This window comes from Fukomys damarensis, unplaced genomic scaffold, assembly GCF_012274545.1.
Source record: "Fukomys damarensis isolate Sample0158 unplaced genomic scaffold, DMR_v1.0_HiC HiC_scaffold_37, whole genome shotgun sequence".
Lineage (NCBI taxonomy): Eukaryota > Metazoa > Chordata > Mammalia > Rodentia > Bathyergidae > Fukomys > Fukomys damarensis.
In genome coordinates, this window is record NW_022900949.1 from 26,707,457 (window position 1) to 26,725,585 (window position 18,129).

At 37.6% G+C, this 18,129-nt stretch overlaps 1 protein-coding gene across 1 annotated transcript in view; it reads left to right on the plus strand.

Moving 5' to 3' along the window:
* Itga8 (integrin subunit alpha 8) overlaps positions 1-18,129 on the plus strand; it is a 189,065-nt gene that overhangs the window by 91,989 nt on the left and 78,947 nt on the right. Inside the window, exons 14-15 of the mRNA XM_010617262.1 lie at positions 15,042-15,087; positions 17,229-17,336. Of these exons, the coding sequence (XP_010615564.1) occupies positions 15,042-15,087; positions 17,229-17,336 (154 nt within the window). The remainder of the gene's footprint in view (positions 1-15,041; positions 15,088-17,228; positions 17,337-18,129) is intronic.

Consider the following 18,129-nt stretch of genomic DNA (forward strand, 5'->3'; position numbering starts at 1 on the left):
TCTAGTTTTAATCTTTGGTAGATTAGGATCCAGTTTTTCCAACACCGTTTATTAAAGAGGCTATCTTTCCTCCAGTGGGGATGGTCAGCTTCTTTGTCAAAGATGAGGTAGCTGAGTACATCTGGAGTTGTTTTCCTGTCTTTCAGTCTGTTCCATTCATCCTCAGGTCTGTTTCTTTGCCAGTACCATGCTGTTTTTATCACAGTGGCTTTGTAGTATAGTTTCAAATTGGGAATTGTTATACCCTCTGCCATGTGTCTGTTTCCTAGGATGGCTTTTGCTATTCTAGGGCTCTTCTGGTTCCAAATGAATTTTTGGATTCTTTTTTTCTAGTTCTGTGAAATACAGTGTTGGAATTTCAATTGGCATTGCATTGAATCTGTATAGCAGTTTTGGTAGTATGGCCATTTTCACTATGTTGATTCTTCCTACCCTGGAGCAGGGGATATCTTTCCATTTTCTTATTTCCTCTTTGATCTCTTTTTTCAGAGTGATGTAGTTTTTAGTGTAGAGGTCTTTTGCTTCTTTTGTTAGGTTGATTCCTAGATACTTCATTTTTTTGGATGCTATTGTGAAAGGAATTGTTTCCCTAATTTCTCTCTCAGTGAATCTGTTATTTGTGTACAAGAAGGCTATTGATTTTTGGATGTTGACCTTGGATCCTGCTACTCTGCTAAAAGTGTTAATTAAGTCTAGAAGTCTTTTGGTGGAGTTTTTTGGGTCTTCAATGGAGAGTATCATATCATCAGCAAATAATGACAGTTTAACTTCTTCCTTTCCTATCTTTATTGCTTTAATTTCTTTCTCTTGTCTAATTGCTATGGCTAATATTTCCAGAACTATATTGAAGAGGAGTGGTGATAGTGGGCATCCTTGTCTTGTTCCTGATTTTAACATGAAGGTTTTCAGTTTTGGGCCATTTAATATGATGGTGGCTGTTGGTTTTTCATAGATAGCCTTTATTAAGTTGAGATATAGACCATCTATTCCAATTTTTTCAGGGTTTTTATCATGAATGGGTGTTAAATTTTGTCAAATGCTTTTTCTGCATGTATCGAGAGGATCATGTGGTTTTTGTCTTTGATTTTGTTAATATAGTGTATTACATTTATTGACTTGTGTATGTTGAACCATGCTTGCATCCCTGGAATAAATCTGACTTGGTCAGGATGTATGATCTTGTTGATGATCCTCTGTATTCTATTTGCTAGTATCTCATTAAAGATTTTTGCATCTATATTCATTAAGGAGATTGGCCTATAGTTTTCTTTTTTACTTGCATCTTTCCCTGGTTTGGGAATCAAAGTGATACTTGCTTCCAGGAATGGATTTGGAAGTACTACTTCCCTTTCAATTTCATTGAAAAGTTTGAAGAGCAATGGCGATAGTTCTCTACATGTCTTGTAAAATTCAGCAGTCAATCCATCAGGACCTGGGCTTTTCTCTGTTGGTAAGTTTTTAATTACATTTTCAATTTCACTGATTGTAATTGGGGTGTTTAAAATGTTTTTATCTTCTTTGTTCAACTCTGGTAATTCGTAAATATCTAGAAATCTGTCCATTTCTTCTGTGTTTTCCATTTTATTGGAGTACAGGTTCTCAAAGTAGGTATTAATGATCCTCTGGATTTCTCTTGGATCTATTGTGACTTTGCCTTTTTCATTCCTGATTACATGGATCTGAGCCTTTTCTTTCCTTTTTTGGATAAGGTTTGCTAAGGGTTTATCAATTTTATTTATTCTTTCAAAAAAACCAACTCTATGATTCATTTATTTTTTTGTATCATTTTCTTAGTTACCATTGCATTTGCTTTCTGCTCTAATCTTTATAATTTCCTCTCTTGTTTGAGCTTTGGGTTTTTCTAGCTCTTATTTTCTAGGAGTCTAAGATTCATTGTTAGGTTGTTTATTTGAGCTCACTCTGTTTTCCTAGTGTGGACATTCAGTGCTATGAATTTTCTATGTAGAACTGCTTTCATTGTGTCCCATAGATTCTTGTATGTTGTATTGGCATTTTCATTTATTTGTAAAGACTGTCTGATTTCTTCTTTAATTTCCTTTGTGATCTATTGATTGTTCAGGAGAGTGTAGTTCAATTTCCATGTGTGTGTAGTTCCTACAGTTTCTTATCCTATTGATCTCCAGCTTTATTGCACTATGATCTGATAATATACAGGGAATAACTTTGATTCTTTTGCGTTTAATTAAACCTGTTCTGTGAGCTAGTATGGGATCTATCTTGGAGAATGACCCATGTGCAGCTGAAAAGAATGTATATTTTGATTTTGTGGGGTGGAACATTCTATAGACATCTAATAAGTCCATGCATTCAAAAGCTTGGTTGAGTTCTAGTCTTTCATTGTTGATTTTTTGCCTAGATGATCTGTCCATTTGTGGTAGTGAGGTATTTAGATCCCCCACTGCAATTGTATTAGTGCTTATTTGTTTTTTCCTGTTACTTAATGTTTGTTTTATATAGTTGGGGGCATTTATATTTGGTGCATATATGTTTATGATTGTCATCTCTTCCTCTTGAATTGTTCCCTTTACAAGGATGTAGTTCTTTATCTCTCTTAATCAATTTTGGTTTGAAATTTACTTTGTCTGTGAATAAGATTGCTACTCCTTCTTTTTTCTGGGCTCCTGTCGTGTGAAGAATTGTTTTCCATACCTTCACTTTCAGTCTATGGGCTATTTTATTTGCTCTGTTGGGTTTCATGATGTTGTGATCTTCATTGTCTTTTCCTAGGATATTTTTTAGAATTCCTTGTAGTGTTGGTTTGGTATTCATGAAGTTTCTCAGGTGTTCTTTGTCATGGAAGTATCTTATTTCTCCATCAATTTTGAAAGAGAGTTTTTCAGGATACATCAGACTAGGTTGGAGGTTGTTTTCTTTTAGGACTTGAAATACCTCACTCCAGGCTCTCCTTGACCTGAGGGTTTGTGTTGAAAAGTCTGCTGTGATTCTGATGGGCTTTCCTTTGCATGTGATTTGTTTCTTTTCTCTTACTGCTTGTAGTATTTTGTTCTTCTGTTGGGTTTCTGGGATCTTGATTATTATATGTGTAGGTGTAGTTTGTTTTGTTTTTTTTTTTTGATCGTGGCTATTTGGAGTCCTATATGCCTCACTTATCTGGATGTCAAATTCTTCCCCTCTGATTGGGAAGTTTTCTATAATTAATTCTGTGAACAGCTTTTTAAAGTCATTTGCATTTTCTCCTGCTACTTAATGGATTCCTATCAGTCCTATGTTATTCTTCTTTGTATCATCTAGGAGGTGTTGGATCAATTTCTCATGATCCCTCACTATTTTCAAGGACCACTCTTTTCATGGGCACTGACTGCAATCCTATCTTTTATATCTGAGATTCTATCTTCGCATTCTTTTATTCTGTTGCATACACTTTCAATAGAGTTTTTAATCTCCTAGATATCTGTTTGAATCTGTTTAATGGATTCCATTTCTTTCCTATGTTGGGCATTCATTGTTTCCATTTCTTTCTTATGCTGGGCCTTCATGGCTTCTATCATGGTCCTGAGCTCATCTATTTTTTTCTCAGTTTCTGTTCTAGAGTTTCAAATCATAACTTTCATTTTGCTCACCATCTCTATGGTTATCTGGAAAATTATTTCTGTTTTGAATTTTTCTAGAGCCTGATTGATCTGTTTTGTTACTTCCTGTGCTGTGAGTTCTGAGTGTCCTGGAGGTTCACTATCAGACTTTTCATATTCCTTTGCCCTACTGTTTGCCATTGGTGAACTGGAAGTCTGTTTTTGTGTCTTGCTTAAGTGTTTTCTCATTCTTATTTTTGCTGTTGGGTTGTCCTTGATTCAATCTCTGGGTTATTAAATCTTCCTGATATCATTGTGTTTTAGCTTTTGATTCTCCAAAGACTCATAGACATTCTCATTTTTACAATATCAGAGAAAACAACTCATCAAATCAGTCCTTATCCTTTATCCCAATGAATACAATCAGCAACACAATAATCAATCACTACTTGGAAATTGACCACTTGTGGTAGTCATTAATCTATCACCTTTAAACTATGTGAATTAAATTAAAATCAAGAAGCAGCCCAAAATATATTTGCAGTGAACAAACTCCTTAACATGGCATATTTACCATTTAGGATGGGGTCCTAGACAGAGTTAGGACAAGAAGAATAAATAAGTAAAAGAACTGGAGAAGGTTTGAAGTGAAGCCAGAGGACACAGAATGACCACACAATCTTTAGGAAACTGTTAAACTCAAAAGGGATAGACAGAGTGCAAGTGTAAGGACAAGAATATATTCCCTTAACAGCAATAGGGGCTCACTTTCCCTTGAAAGTACTGACCCTTGAATGAGGCACAATAATAGAAAAAAAAGAACATTAAGAAAAAAAGAAAAAATGATAAAAGAAGAAATCTGAGTCAGACCAGGAGCAGGAACAGAAAGGGAGATGAGAGACAATATGATGGAGCAAGAGAATGAGTTGGTGAAAGAGGACAAAAAAAGAATTCACAGAGTGGCACGAGGAAAAGAAAGAAAAGGACAAACAAATGACTCTGAAGGGCCACTTTCGACTATATATCTGCTGTCATAATACACATCGTGTGTAGCCATGTGCAGAACCAAATCCCCCTATCTCAGCTAGCTGATGGCAGACCCCTGTGATGCAGACTAATCTCAGGCTGCAAGACCCAAATTGAGCTCCTCAACCTCCTGCAGGGTTGAACTCGAGACAGTTCTACTACAGGTTTCCCCTGCCCTTTCTTTAAAGATGTTCAAATTTGGGAGCTCAGAAAATTACCCTTTAAAACCAGTTATGCCTCTGAGGAGTGGGTCCAAGGACTGCCACAATCAGAAGGTCTGAGGTGTGGGTGTGGGTGTGGTGGGAGGTAGGGGGTGCTCAGCAGCACCCAAGCGGCTACCCTCTTGGCACTGTAGCAGCAACAGTAGCGCCTGCAGGGGAGGGCGTGGCTACCCAGACCCAAGGACTGGGCCCAGGCAGGCCAGAGGGAGATCTGATGTCCAAGCCGCTTTCCTGAATCTGCTATTATGATTATGATTGTTATTATTATTATTTAGATGGCCATAAATTTATTTTTATTTAATGTTTTTGGTACTGGAACTCAGGATCTTGCGTTTGTGAGGCAGGCAGTGGAACCACTGAGCTAAATCTCTGGCCCTCATTGGTTTGTTTTTAGATCTACCTTTAAAACATTTATCTGAGAAAGGAAAGTAGATACTGGTATAAGACCTGTTATTCCAAAATAAGGGAGAATGAAAGCTTACGGAGATTTGAATGCAAATATTACTACCAAGTTAATTTTTCTCTAGATTATCATTTAAATTCCTAAGGCCCAAATTGCTCAAGTTTCTTTAAAAGTATAGCTTCTGAGTGTGTACATATATGTGTATATGCATATATACATAAATGTAGGACATATATAACAAATACCTGTGTACAGAAACATATGTGTGTGTGTGTGTGTGTATATATGTACATATGTATATATATATATATATATATATATTCAGATGTTTATACAATTTCTACATAGAAACTACATAAAACATCAAAATCAAACACATATTTTGGAAAGAAAAATTGGCTAGAAACTCAATCCAGCAAATCAGTTCTCCTCCCCTAGTGAGATCTGACAAATTTAAGGTCCTGAGCATAAATGCTTTGGCCTTTTCCAGCAGGCACAATACCAAGGTGGTGTCTCAAAAGACAAACATACTTTGTGGTAGATAACTATTTTCTTGGCCTCTGAGTTACTGTAGCCACATTCTTACAAAGAAAATTGTGGCCTATTTTGCCAGTTATTTTGTTTTTCCAGAATAGGAAATTCCCACCCTAAGGCTCAGGACACAAACAAACAAAAAGAGAGAGACATTGTTAAAGGAAGCATTCTCTTCCTCCTTACCCTTAGGAGGTATCACTCCAAGTCTCACTTCTAGTGACAGTCTGGTTGTGAGGGAGCCTGTAATTATTTTCTAGACTCTGGAGCATGTGTGAGCACACTGGTCTCCCACTACCTTTAGATGCACAAGAAAAACCCCAGCAGAATTTCACTGGGGTTTACACTAACCTGTCTAAATAATTGTTTTATTTTTCTTCATTCTCCTCTTTAGTATGTTATCATATTTTTACTTATTCTGTAGAGTAGGCACTTTTGAAGTGTTTGCTTGGGATCTGTCACTTTTCCTGGTTATTATTTCCAAGGTTATTTCTTTATTTCAGCCCATATCATTCCATGGAGTCTTTAGGATATGCAAACCTAAATATTCCTGCCCTGGAAAGGCTTAAGATCTGATTTTCTTTTCCTTTTCTAGAGAGCTGATTCTTTAAATTTATCTGTTACTTACTCTTGGAGCCAAGAACGGAGCACGTAACTCCTCTGGGGTGTGTGACAGAGCTGTCCTATGTGGGGCCATGCTAGCAGATCTCAGGCTGAGGGCCTCCTGCACTGCACTTGTCTAAATATTGGAATCTGGGATTACACAGAAAGAACACAGGTCACTGTCCTGGTAATGAGCAGCTCTTTTTCCTGTGACATAGCAAAAGTGCAGTGATATTCTGGAAGAGACAAATGTAGCAAAGAATTATGAGAAAACAGTTGATAGAGTTGAGACTTTGGTATAATTTATCATAATTTTAAAAAATGTCTGACTTTGAAACATTGGCATCTAGCTTCAAAGATTTAAGCCCTTAGAAAAAGAGTTTTATTCCATGACCATACTCAGCTGTTTGATATCCTTTTTCTTAGTGCATTCATTGCACTGTCACAGAGCTCTTGAGGTGACCTTTGTTTGACTTATTTGATCATTAGCTGCATGGTTCATTAAATGTGGAGCTTTGGAGTCAAATCCTGAGCCTATGGTTGCAATGTAATTCTGTCCCTATAAAACATAAAACATCTGACTGTGGTTTTGATCCTGAAAATGCTTAAGTTCATTTTCTTAAGCAAAAATATCTTAACAAGAATTATTTTGTCTGAGGTCGAGTTGTCCCAGAGCAGACATTAAGACAAGAATTAGAAAACAAGTAGCTTATTTCAGAAATGATTCCAGGAAATCACAAGTAAGGGAGTAAGGAAGACTGTGAGCAAGCTGATTGCCTCTGTGGGCAACCAGGGCTCCATCCAGCTGGGAATGCAGAGAACAGAAGTGATCAGGCTTCCAGGTGACCCACCTTGAGGGATCAGGAAGCTGAGCTACTTGTCTTTTAGGGTGCATCCCTAAATGCCAAGAACTACTACCATATGTTAGGAGCAAGAACCACATGATTACAGTCTGGCAAGATGAGTGCCGAGGGAATATGCCTAGGTGAGGTATGACTGAAAAATAAGCGAATGATATTTTCAAAAATGTATTAGAGTAAAAGACATAAAAGCCATTAATGCCACTCAGAATACTGTCTCATTTCAGACACACTTGATCCACCATTTTTGTCGCTTTCTTTTTTATATAGTGTTTATTTTTATTAGGACATGCTTGCATTACTGATTACATTCAAGGTACATCCACTTTCCTACAAATGACTCAGGCTTACCCATCTTTGATCACACAGCAGTAGTCTATTGTATATAAACATCATATTTTCTTTATTGATTCATTTGTTGATGGGCATGCGGGCCACATCCAAGATTTAACTATTATGAACTGCGCTGCTGTAAACCTGGGTGTGCGTGTATCACTGTAATATGAAGTCTTTAATTCTTTGAGGAAGATACTCTGATAGGGAAATATTGATTGAGATGCATCTAGTTTTAGATATACTACAACAGTGGTTGTAGTAGTTTATGTTTCCACCAACAATGTAAGATTCCTCCCCACCTCGCATCTTTGTCAACATTTGTAATCATCTGACTTCTTTATGATAGCCTTTCTTTCCAGAGTAAGATAGAATCTCAGTGTTGTTTTAATTTGCATTTCTCTAATGGCCAGCAATGCTGAACATTTTTTCATGTATTTATTGGCCCTTGGTGCTTCTTCTGACAAATGTCTATCCATTTCAGTGGTTCATGTTTTTAGTGGATCTTTTATTTGGGGTGGTCTATTTTTTTAAATTTCTTTATATATCGTAGACGTTATTTCTCTAAGGAATAGCTGGTTAAAGTATTTTCCCAGTCCATGGGTTTTCTTCTCTGTTAGTCATTTCTTTGCTATGTGGAAGTTCTTGATTCAGTATGATGTTCCCATTTGTTGATTCCTGATACTATCTCTTATGCCACTGGGGTTCTGTTCAGAAAGACCTTGCCTATGCCTATGCCTTCAAGGGTTTCACCTGTTTTATCTTCTGACACATTGTTTCTGATTTAACATTTAGGTCTTTCTCTGACTTTGAAAAATCCATTTTGATTTTAGTTTAGTATATGGTCAGATATATAGGTTTAGACTCCATCTTTTGCCTGGGTTTAGCCAGTTTTTCCAGAATCATTTATTAAAGAGGCCCTCTTCCCTCCAGTGTATGTTTTTGGTTCCTTTGTCAAAGATAAAATAGCTGAATGTGCTTAAAGTTGCTTCTGTATCTTCTGTTCTGTCCCATTCATCCACATGTCTGTTTTTGTGCCAGTACCATGCTGTTTTTAATCACTGTAGCTTTGTAATACAACTTTAAATCCAAGGTTTTGGGGCCTACAGCTTTGTTTTTATTACCCAATACTGTCTTTGCTCTTCTGGGTCTATCTGTTCTGGTTCCATATGAATTTTAGGATTGTTTTCTCTAGATGTGTGAGGAATGCTGTTCATACTTTGATTGGGATTGCATTAAACCGATATATCAGTTTGGGAAGTATGGCTATTTTTTTTTTTTTTTACTATATTTACTCTGCCTCTCAAAGAAAAGAGGATGACTTTCCACTCTGAGGTCCTCTTAAATCTCCTTTTTCAGAATGCTATCGCTTTGGTTATAGAGGTCTATTCCTTCCTTGCTTAGGTTAATTCCTAAGTATTTAATATTTCTCAGTGCTATTGTTAGTGCTATTACTTTCCTAATATCACGGTGAGTTTATTATTGCTGTACAGGAAAAAACATTGATTTTTATGTGTTGATTTTTGTATCCTGCTAGACTGTTCAATTTGGCTTATAATTTTAGGAGTCTTTTGCTGGAATTTTTTTGGGCCTTTTAGGTAGAGGATCACGTTATCTGCACATAATGATAATTTAACTTCTTCCTTTCCTGTATGTATTCCTTTTATTTCTTTCTCTTGTCTTATTATTTTGACAGATAATTCAAGAACTATAGGAAACAGGAATGGTGACAGTTTTCTCTTTGTCTTATTCCTAATTTTAAAGATAAAGCTTTCAGTTCTTTTCCTGATGTTGGGTGGTGGTGGAAAGTGTACTTTTATCAGATTGGGATAAGGTCCCTCTATACTATTTTATTCACAGTTTTTATCATAATTGGATGTTGGATTTTGAATTTTTTCTATGTTTATTGAGATGGTCATGTGATTTTTTTTCCTTACTTCTGTGTATGTGATGGATTACATCTGTTGATTTGTGTATGTTGAGCCATCCTTGCATCCCTGAGATGAAGCCTACTTGGTCATGATATATGTCCTTTTTGATGATTTATTGCATTCTATTTGCCAGTTGTTGAGGATTTTTGGCATTTATATTCATTAGTGATTGGTGTACAGTTCTCTATTTTGGTTGGATTCTTGTCTGGATTTGGAATCGGGGTAATCCCAGCTTCCAGGAATGACTCTGGCAGTGCTTCTTTTCTTTTCAATGTCATTAAACAGTTTGAGGAGTACTGTGTTAGATCTTTCCTAAAGTTCTTGTAGAATTCAGTAGTGAATCCACTGGGACTTGGGCTTTTCTAAGCTGGTAGGTTTTTTACTACTACTTCAATTTCATTGCCTATTATTGGCTTATTCAGGGTTTTTAAATCTTCTTGGTTCAATTTTGGTAGTTCATGTGTTTCTAGGAATTCATCATTTCTTCTGAATTCTCAAACTTATTTCTATATGGGTTTATGATGTAGTTGCTAATAATCAGTAGAATTTTGGTGGTGTCCAATATAATTTCAAGTTTTTTAAATTTCTAATTACATTGATTTGTGTCTTTTCTTTCATTTTCTCAAGATTCACTAAAGATTTGTCTGTTTTGTTTATTCTTTTGACAAACCAGCTCTTCCACCTGCTGACTTTTCGTATATTTTATCTCCATTGATTTAACTGATTTCTGCTCTAATCTTTATAATTTTCTTCCTTATACTAGCTTTAGACTTGAATTGTTCTTGTTTTTCTAGGACCTAGAAATGCATCATTAGGATATTTATTTGGGCTCACTTTTTTGTTTGTGATGTGGGCATATGTAGCTATGAACTTCCCTCTTAGGGCTGGCTTCATTATGTCCCATAAGTTCTGTTATGTTGTACTGGCTTTGTTGTTTAATTCAAGGAGTTGTATTATTTCTTCCAGACACATTCATTATTCCAGAGTGTATTGTGTGATTTCCATGCATTTGCATAGTTTCTTTTGCTGTTGAATTCTAGTTTCATCTGATAATATGGATGTTATGATTTGAATTCTTTTGGATTTACTTAAACATGTTTTACTGGCTAGTATGTCGTCTATTTTGGAGAAAGTGCCATGCTCTGCTGAGAGGAATGTGTATTATATTGTTGTTGGGTGGGATACTCTAGGTATCTATTTAAGTTCATTAGTGTGAAGCCTTGGCTTAACTCTGATAATTCTTTGTTGAATTTTTGTTTAGTTGATCTACTGGTGGTAGTGGGGTACTGAGATCCCCCACTATAATTACATTAAAGTTTGCCCATTTTTTATGTGATGAATACTTGTTTTATGATTTGAGTGTGTGTCATTGTCCAGTGTATGTATGTTTATAATTATTATTTCTTCCCATTGAGTTGTTCCTTAACCAATACATTTTGCCATTTGTTGCCTCTTCTGGTCAGGTTTGGCTTGAAGTCCACTTGGTCTGCAAATTGGACAGCTGCTCTTGCTTCTTTTCAGGTTATTATTGCATGGAATATTATTCCAATCCTTTGATTTTTTTTTAACATATGAATTTCTTTTGGGGTTAAATCCATTTCTTTAATGCACCGTACCATCAGATTTTGTTTCTTGACCCAATCTGCCAGTCTGCCTTCAATTGTCTACTTGAGACCTTTCGCACTTAGAGTTACTACTGAAAGATAGTGACCTACTCCTGCCATTCATTGCATTACTTTCCCGTTGCTGATTCCCCTTCTTTCTCTTCCACTTAATTGCTCACCTTTCCTGATGCTGTCATTCTTTTGGACCTTCTGGCATTGTTAGCTTCACTATCTCTTTTTAGGATATCTGTAATAAGTTTTTGGAGTGCTAGTTTGCTGATCATGGATTTCTTTAAGTGCTCTTTGTTGTGGAAATATTATATTTCTCCATCAATTTGGAAAGATAGTTTTGCAGTATACATTATTCTGGGTTGGAAGTTTTTTGTTTGTTTGTTTTTTGTTTTTTTCCTTTTGGGGCTTGAAACACTTCACTTCAGGTTCTTTTTGCCTTTAAGATTTGTGTTGAGAAGTCTGCTGCAATTTTGATGGATTTTCCTTTAAAATTGATTTTTGCTTTTGTCTAACAACTTTTAAGATTCTGTTCTTGAGTCGGACTTCTGGAATTTTGATTATGATATGTCATGGAGAGGTTATTTTCTGATCATGGCAATTTGGGGTTTTTATGGGGTTCATAATTATCTCTGCTAAATTAACTTCCCATAATAGTAAGGTTTTCTGATATCACTTCTGTAAACAGGAATTTTATGTCATTTGTGCTGTCTTCTGATTTTTACTAGTTCCAATTAATCTTAGAGTCGTCTTCTTCGTGTAATCTAACAGCTGTTAGATCCATTTTTTACAGTGTCTTATTGTTTGTAATGCACCTTTCAATAACTGGTCATTGACAACAGCCCTGTCTTATAGGTAGTTCTGACACTGTCCTCACAGTGGTCACTTCTGCTGCTTATACTTTCAGTAGCATTTTTAATCTCCTGAATGTCTGTTTGATGTTTTCATGGACTCTAATTTTTTTTCTGTGCTGGAAATTCCTGTTCTGCATTTGTTTGTTTAGCTCAGCTAGCTGTTAATTAGTGTCTTCTTTTGGCTTGCTGATCATTTAACTAGGATCATTATCTCTTTAATTATATCTTCTTTGAACTCACCAAGCATCTTATTGATCTGTTTTTTTTTTCAATCTCCTCTGTTATCCTTTCAAAGAATTTGGCTATGTGGCTTTTGATTTCTTCCCCATCAATGACCCTTAGATCAGTTTGGGGGACGTGGGAGTTTTGGGAGGCATTTTGTCATCTTATTTTCTCATGATTCTATTTGTTCGTTTGTTTTCTGTACTGAGGCTTGTATGTTGATTATAGTGGAAGTCTTTTTGCTAGTATGAAGACCTCTTTAGGTAATGTCTTCTTTGTAATGGTGCACTCTTGACACAGTTAACTATAGCCACTTACCTTTGTCCCAGAATCCATCCCCACCTTCCATCTCCTTTCATTCGGGAGGGGAGGTTTCAGTATATTTGGTTCAGTACCCATTTCTCCTGGAATGGTTTACAGTATATTAATAACACCAAGACAATCCAGATATTGGCATATAGAGAAAACCTACTGATAGCAACAATTGTGTCATTTTGGCTATAGTAGTAAGATCAGCAACAATAATAGTATCAAAGACAAATTGGATGCTGACATAATTTAAGAACCAATAATGTACCACCCTTAACCATAGAAAAGAGATCTATGATTATAGTTGAAACACTAAGACACACTAAATATTGACATAGAGTAAACATCTACTAAATGGAACAACTTTACTTCCATTACAATAGAAGATTCTTCAATAGTGGTAGCATATAGTTAACTATATATAGATAAAGGAGAAAAAATGGATCCAAAAATTCCTTTGTATTCCCAGCTGAGTGTTTTCCTTCCTTTAGAAGTCATTAAGTCATAGTCTTCCAGGCTTCATGGCCAGTGGGTTTGTGAGATACCTTCCCTGCTCCAGAGGCCCCTCTGTCCATAAACCTCAGACTGTGGCAATCTTCCTAGCTGACATGTATCCCTGTTCATATTGGTGAGAAGGAAAACAATCAGACTACTTGTCTCCACTGGATGTAGGCAGCAGGGTAGGGGCTTAAGGAGACTGCTGGACTCATTGGTATCACCTTCAGATCCAGCCAACTGTGAAAGCCAGAACCACTAGACCTGGCCTCTCAACATGATGTGCGGGGCCTTGTATCCTTTCCTGCCTGAGCTGGAACTTCTCAGGGGATCTATCTCTAGTCCTCAACCTCTTATGGCTGTCTTCCATAGCTGTCCTTACCCAGTCACTGTAGTAGGGTAACACAAACCACCCTGGAGAGAAGTTGCATTGTAGTTTTTCTGCGGCTTAGTATCACAAATCAACCCCTTTCCAAAATAGTGCCTGATTAAAGTCTCTTGGCTTACATGGCAGATGACACCCTGGCTTTCTTCTCCAAGTCTATCCTGCAGTGAAGAAGTCACTTGGGGTAAAATCCCATGTTGTTTCTGCAGTTTACAACACCTGTCTTAATGAATTGATTGCCTTAATGTCCTGAAGTGATTCAAAATGATTACCTCTCATTTTGATTTTGGCAAAGAGCTAGAAGTCACCACATGCCAGACTGGGTGAATAAGGTGAAGGAGGATACACTGCAGTGTCTTTGCGAGCCTGCTTTTCCATTGGATGGAACTCAGCTGTCATATTTTTTATCACACCCTGTAAATCATTTTTCATTGCAAACTCCATCATGTCAATTTAATTCCGTTATCAGCTTACATATGGAGCAGCAGGCTAAAACTTCTTTTCCCCTTTTTGTCATTGGTGAGATGTTTGTTTTGTTTTGTTTTACAATTTTGTTTACATTTTTCACTTCAGATTTGCTAGAATTAAGCAATTATAATTTCAGTTGTTTTCTTCTCTGGCCCTTGTCCTACCTCGTCTGATTCTCTTACACTTAGATTTTATTGTGCAATTTAGTCATTGTCATTTCTGTTTGTTTGATTGAGTCCACCAAGAAAAAAAAAACATTGTAGATTAGATTAAGAAAAGCAGATAATTTCACTTAGATGTTAGTGAGTCGGGGAGATAATTGTGAACAGTATCACTCGAGTATACTCACCATCCACAATGTAAAGAGCAAGTGGTTGTTTCAAGATGACAATCAGAACTTTCCTCTTAGGTGTAATAATCTCACCTTATATAGTCATTGTTGGGAAGGGAGAAATGAGACAAGATTCTCAAGGAGCCTTCTGCATTATATGTGCTGCATTTTTCTTTTTCCTTTCCTTGGGTGTGTACCTTGAGTCTAGAGGATGAGGAAAACGATTTTATGATGCGCTTTTTAAGCATTTCTAGGAAGCTGGCCTTCCTAAATGCTGAAAGTTTTGAGATCTGATTCATGTGCCATGTTAAATCAGCTATACTCTTACATCGTATCCAAAATATCCTAAGAAAGGTGCTGTTTGCTCATTTTATGGCTCTCACACTGCAGTTGGCACTTCAGGATGCTTTATGTGCTACTCATGATCATGAACCGAGTACACGTTGGGTATTCCTTATAAAAAACTATTGAGGGCTGGGGATGTAGCTCAGCAGTGCCATGACTGCCTGGCAAGTGCAAGGTCCTGAGTTTGATCCCTGGTACCAGGAAAAAAAAAAATGACTGAGACCAGAAGTGTTTAGCATTTGGGTGTTTTCAGACTTTTGAAATATTTATATACACTTAAGGAAATATCTGGGGATGAGACATAAGTCTAAACATAAAATTCATTTGTGTTTTATATACACACCTTACACACAGAGCCAGAAGAGAATTTTAAGCAATATTTGTAATAACTTTGCAACGGAAGCAAAGCTTCACCATGTGAAAGTTTCAACTTGTGGTGTCACATCAGTGCCCAGAATGATTCAGGTTTCAGAGCATTTGGATTTTGGGTTAATGATGCTCAACCTGTAGATCGTGTCTATAAAATCTATTCATGCATTTCATGTTTTTGTCTTTATTAGATTTACTTGTGGGTGCATTTGGAACCGGAAAAGTGGCTGTTTACAGGTATGTGATTGGTGGTGTGCAGATGTTCTTTGAATTGTTTTTAGAGTCTTTCCATTTTATTGTTAGTTTGGCCTTAAAATGCTCTATTCCAGTTATTTCTTCTGAAGAATACTTATATTCTTATTTTAAAGTCTGGAGGTCTATTAGCCCTCAGTTTTGAACCTTGTATATTTTGTCCTCACACTTTATGATCAGATTCCCAGCCCCTAACAATGTAATGTTAAATTAGATAGTAAACTCAGTCGACCTTAAAATGGCTCTCTTTTTAAATGGTAGATGATTTAATTCTCTGTGCTTTCAAAATCAATAAAATGTGTGCCTGCAGAGAAGGGTGCAGAATGGGATATTGTCCCCATTTTCCCTGGTTTCTGCCATCGAGTTTGGAAGCTAAGTGAAGGAACAGGACAGACCAAGAGCTGGTTTCATCCAAACCAAGAGATGAGCAGTGATTCAGATGCCAAATGATAGCTTCAAAGCTTGGCCGTTCTGTACACTCACTGATTTGTAATCTGAGACAGATTTCTCTAACTCTGTAAGCCTTAGCATTTTCAGTTGTAAAATGGGGATAACAATTCTTCCTTGAGAAGGTTACTTTTATTGAAAGGATTCAGTGAAAAATCTGCATGTAAAATACATGGATGGGTAACTGGTTAGATAGTTGATGCTCAGAAATTTTAGACCTTCTTTAAAAGGTGTCTAGCAAGAATTCAAGCAGCTAAATCAGGGTAACTAATAAAAGACAAATAAGTGGACGTGGCAGGTGATGCTAATCCATTCAGCTCTCAGCGCCTAAGGTTCAGTTTTCAAAATAGGTGAGTTTTCCTTCTTCCTCAGTCCCAAAACAAGCTCTGTGTGGGCAGATTTGTACCAGTCACCCTCCACCCCAAGTTCTTGGGACCGATGCTCTATGTTCCATGAGCCGCTCCCACTCAAGTAGGAGGACAAGAAGGAGTAAAAGCAAGGCTATTCATGGAGGATAAGCAATTCCTGTCACAGGCAGTGCTGGTTCGTGGACGCCTCATACATGGGTTGAGCAACCACAACAGAATGTCCTATCCAACCCTATCTTCTGTCCATTACCCTCCCTGGAACCAGAACCTCCTTTTCCTTCCATTCACTTCTCTTTCTTCTGGTAGGGGTTTGCCATAATAAACCCTGTGTGTGCCTAATTCTACTTTACCGTTTGATTTTTCAAGCATCAGAGCACAATATTAAGAATAATGTAAAATAAGGTACAGATAAATAGAATAGAGGACTTTAGGGGAAAAAATCCCAAGGGGCTCCATGTGCTAGCCATGAAGTCCTTTGAAGTAGTGCTCTAAACATTCTGCCCCAAGACACAAGCTCTCTGTCCATTGGAGAAAGGAAATTCATCCAGCATGGCTCATTGCACGCAGAAGTCCAGCAGCTCTACCTCCCAGTAAGCATATCTTTTAATCAAGCTTTGAAAATGGCTTCACTCCCTTCCCCTGTGATTTGTCTTATTAGCTTTGCCTGGGTGGCTAGAATGGCTTTTACTCTACACTGGCTCCTCTCCTCCAACATGGTTACCTGCTAACGTCACCTGGAAAGAGTGTTCGCAATAACCAGCCCCGAACCCCAGAATTTCTAGTTCAGTTGCCTAAGCACAGTGCTTGTTTAAAAGCTCCTTGGGTGGTTACATTGTGCAGTCAGTGTATTGCTGGGGGTGAAGTACGGAATTATTCTGTAAATCCACCCTTGTGTTCAGCTGCACGGGCAGAACAGAGCAACAAAGTCATCATTCAAAGTAGAACATTATCAAGGAGCCAAGAAAACTTGTAAATATTAAGTATTTACCATGAGTGGATGTAAGATGATGTAACTTTAGCAAATTGCAAAGCACTGTGTCACTGTAAGAGTGTTAAAATATCACAGGTTTGCTTCCTGAAGACAGCAGGTTTGTGGATGGAGCTGTGTGAGGGCACCCAGGTATCCTTCCATTAGATTCATGTGCTACTGGAAGTGTTTAGAGGTAATTAGTAGAGTGATGGCCACCTGTCCATGAAGTAAGCCAGATTCTGGGTCCAGGCTGGCAACATTGCAGGGACCTCTTCTGTGAAGGGAGCTTCTGCCTGTAGCCCCGAGGGGCCATACAGACCTTGTGTTTTCTTCCCCTGCAGAGCAAGGCCAGTTGTGACCGTGGATACCCAGCTTCTCTTGCACCCAGCGATTATCAATCTTGAAAACAAAACTTGCCGGATTCCAGAATCGGTGACACCTGTGGCCTGGTGAGTGAACCTGGTGTTTTTCAGACACTATTCTTGCCAGACATGCAATGCCAGCTCTGGCTCATGCACATCTCATGTGTGAGCTCGTGGATGTTACTGTGGATTCAGATCACCTGGGTATCTTGTAAAAATAAATGCAAATTTGGTCGCAGTATAGTGTAGGGCCTAAGGCGTCTCAGAAAAGCTTCATGAATGCTTTGGTGCTGTAGTTCTGTGGACCAAGTCTGAATAGCAAAGAAATAGTCCTTCAAAAGCATCTGCGATGCGATGCTGATCTTTGGCCCTGGATTTAACCATACAAAGTGTGTTCTCTGCTCTGTTGGCTTTGAATGAGATGAGAAACACAAAATTACTTGGGGAAATTCCTACGAAAACATCTCGGCAATCTTGGAGTTTCTTCACTTTCTCAAATAAATGTTAAGCAAACTAAAAATAAAACGCAGTACCTTGACTCTCTCATTTGCGTGTGCTTATGGATATCACTTTTCAGATGTATTTTATGTCCCTCTGTTTTAGTGGCTGCGCTTGGGTGAAATTACTCAGTTTCCTATGTGGAAAACATATGTCAGTTTTGTAACTTAGCATGTACAGAAGGTAAACATTATAAAAATGGAGATTTTTGTGCCCAGACCTGGATTTTTGTGGTCCTGAAGCCTTCAGGAGGATTAGTGGCAGAATCGTGCTTCTTTTGCCTGCACCTGAGGAGAACAAGGCCCACTCGTTCCCTCTGACTCATGTGAATTGCCTCAAAGGACAGAATGGAACTTGACTGAAACACAGCCCAAGAAAATGC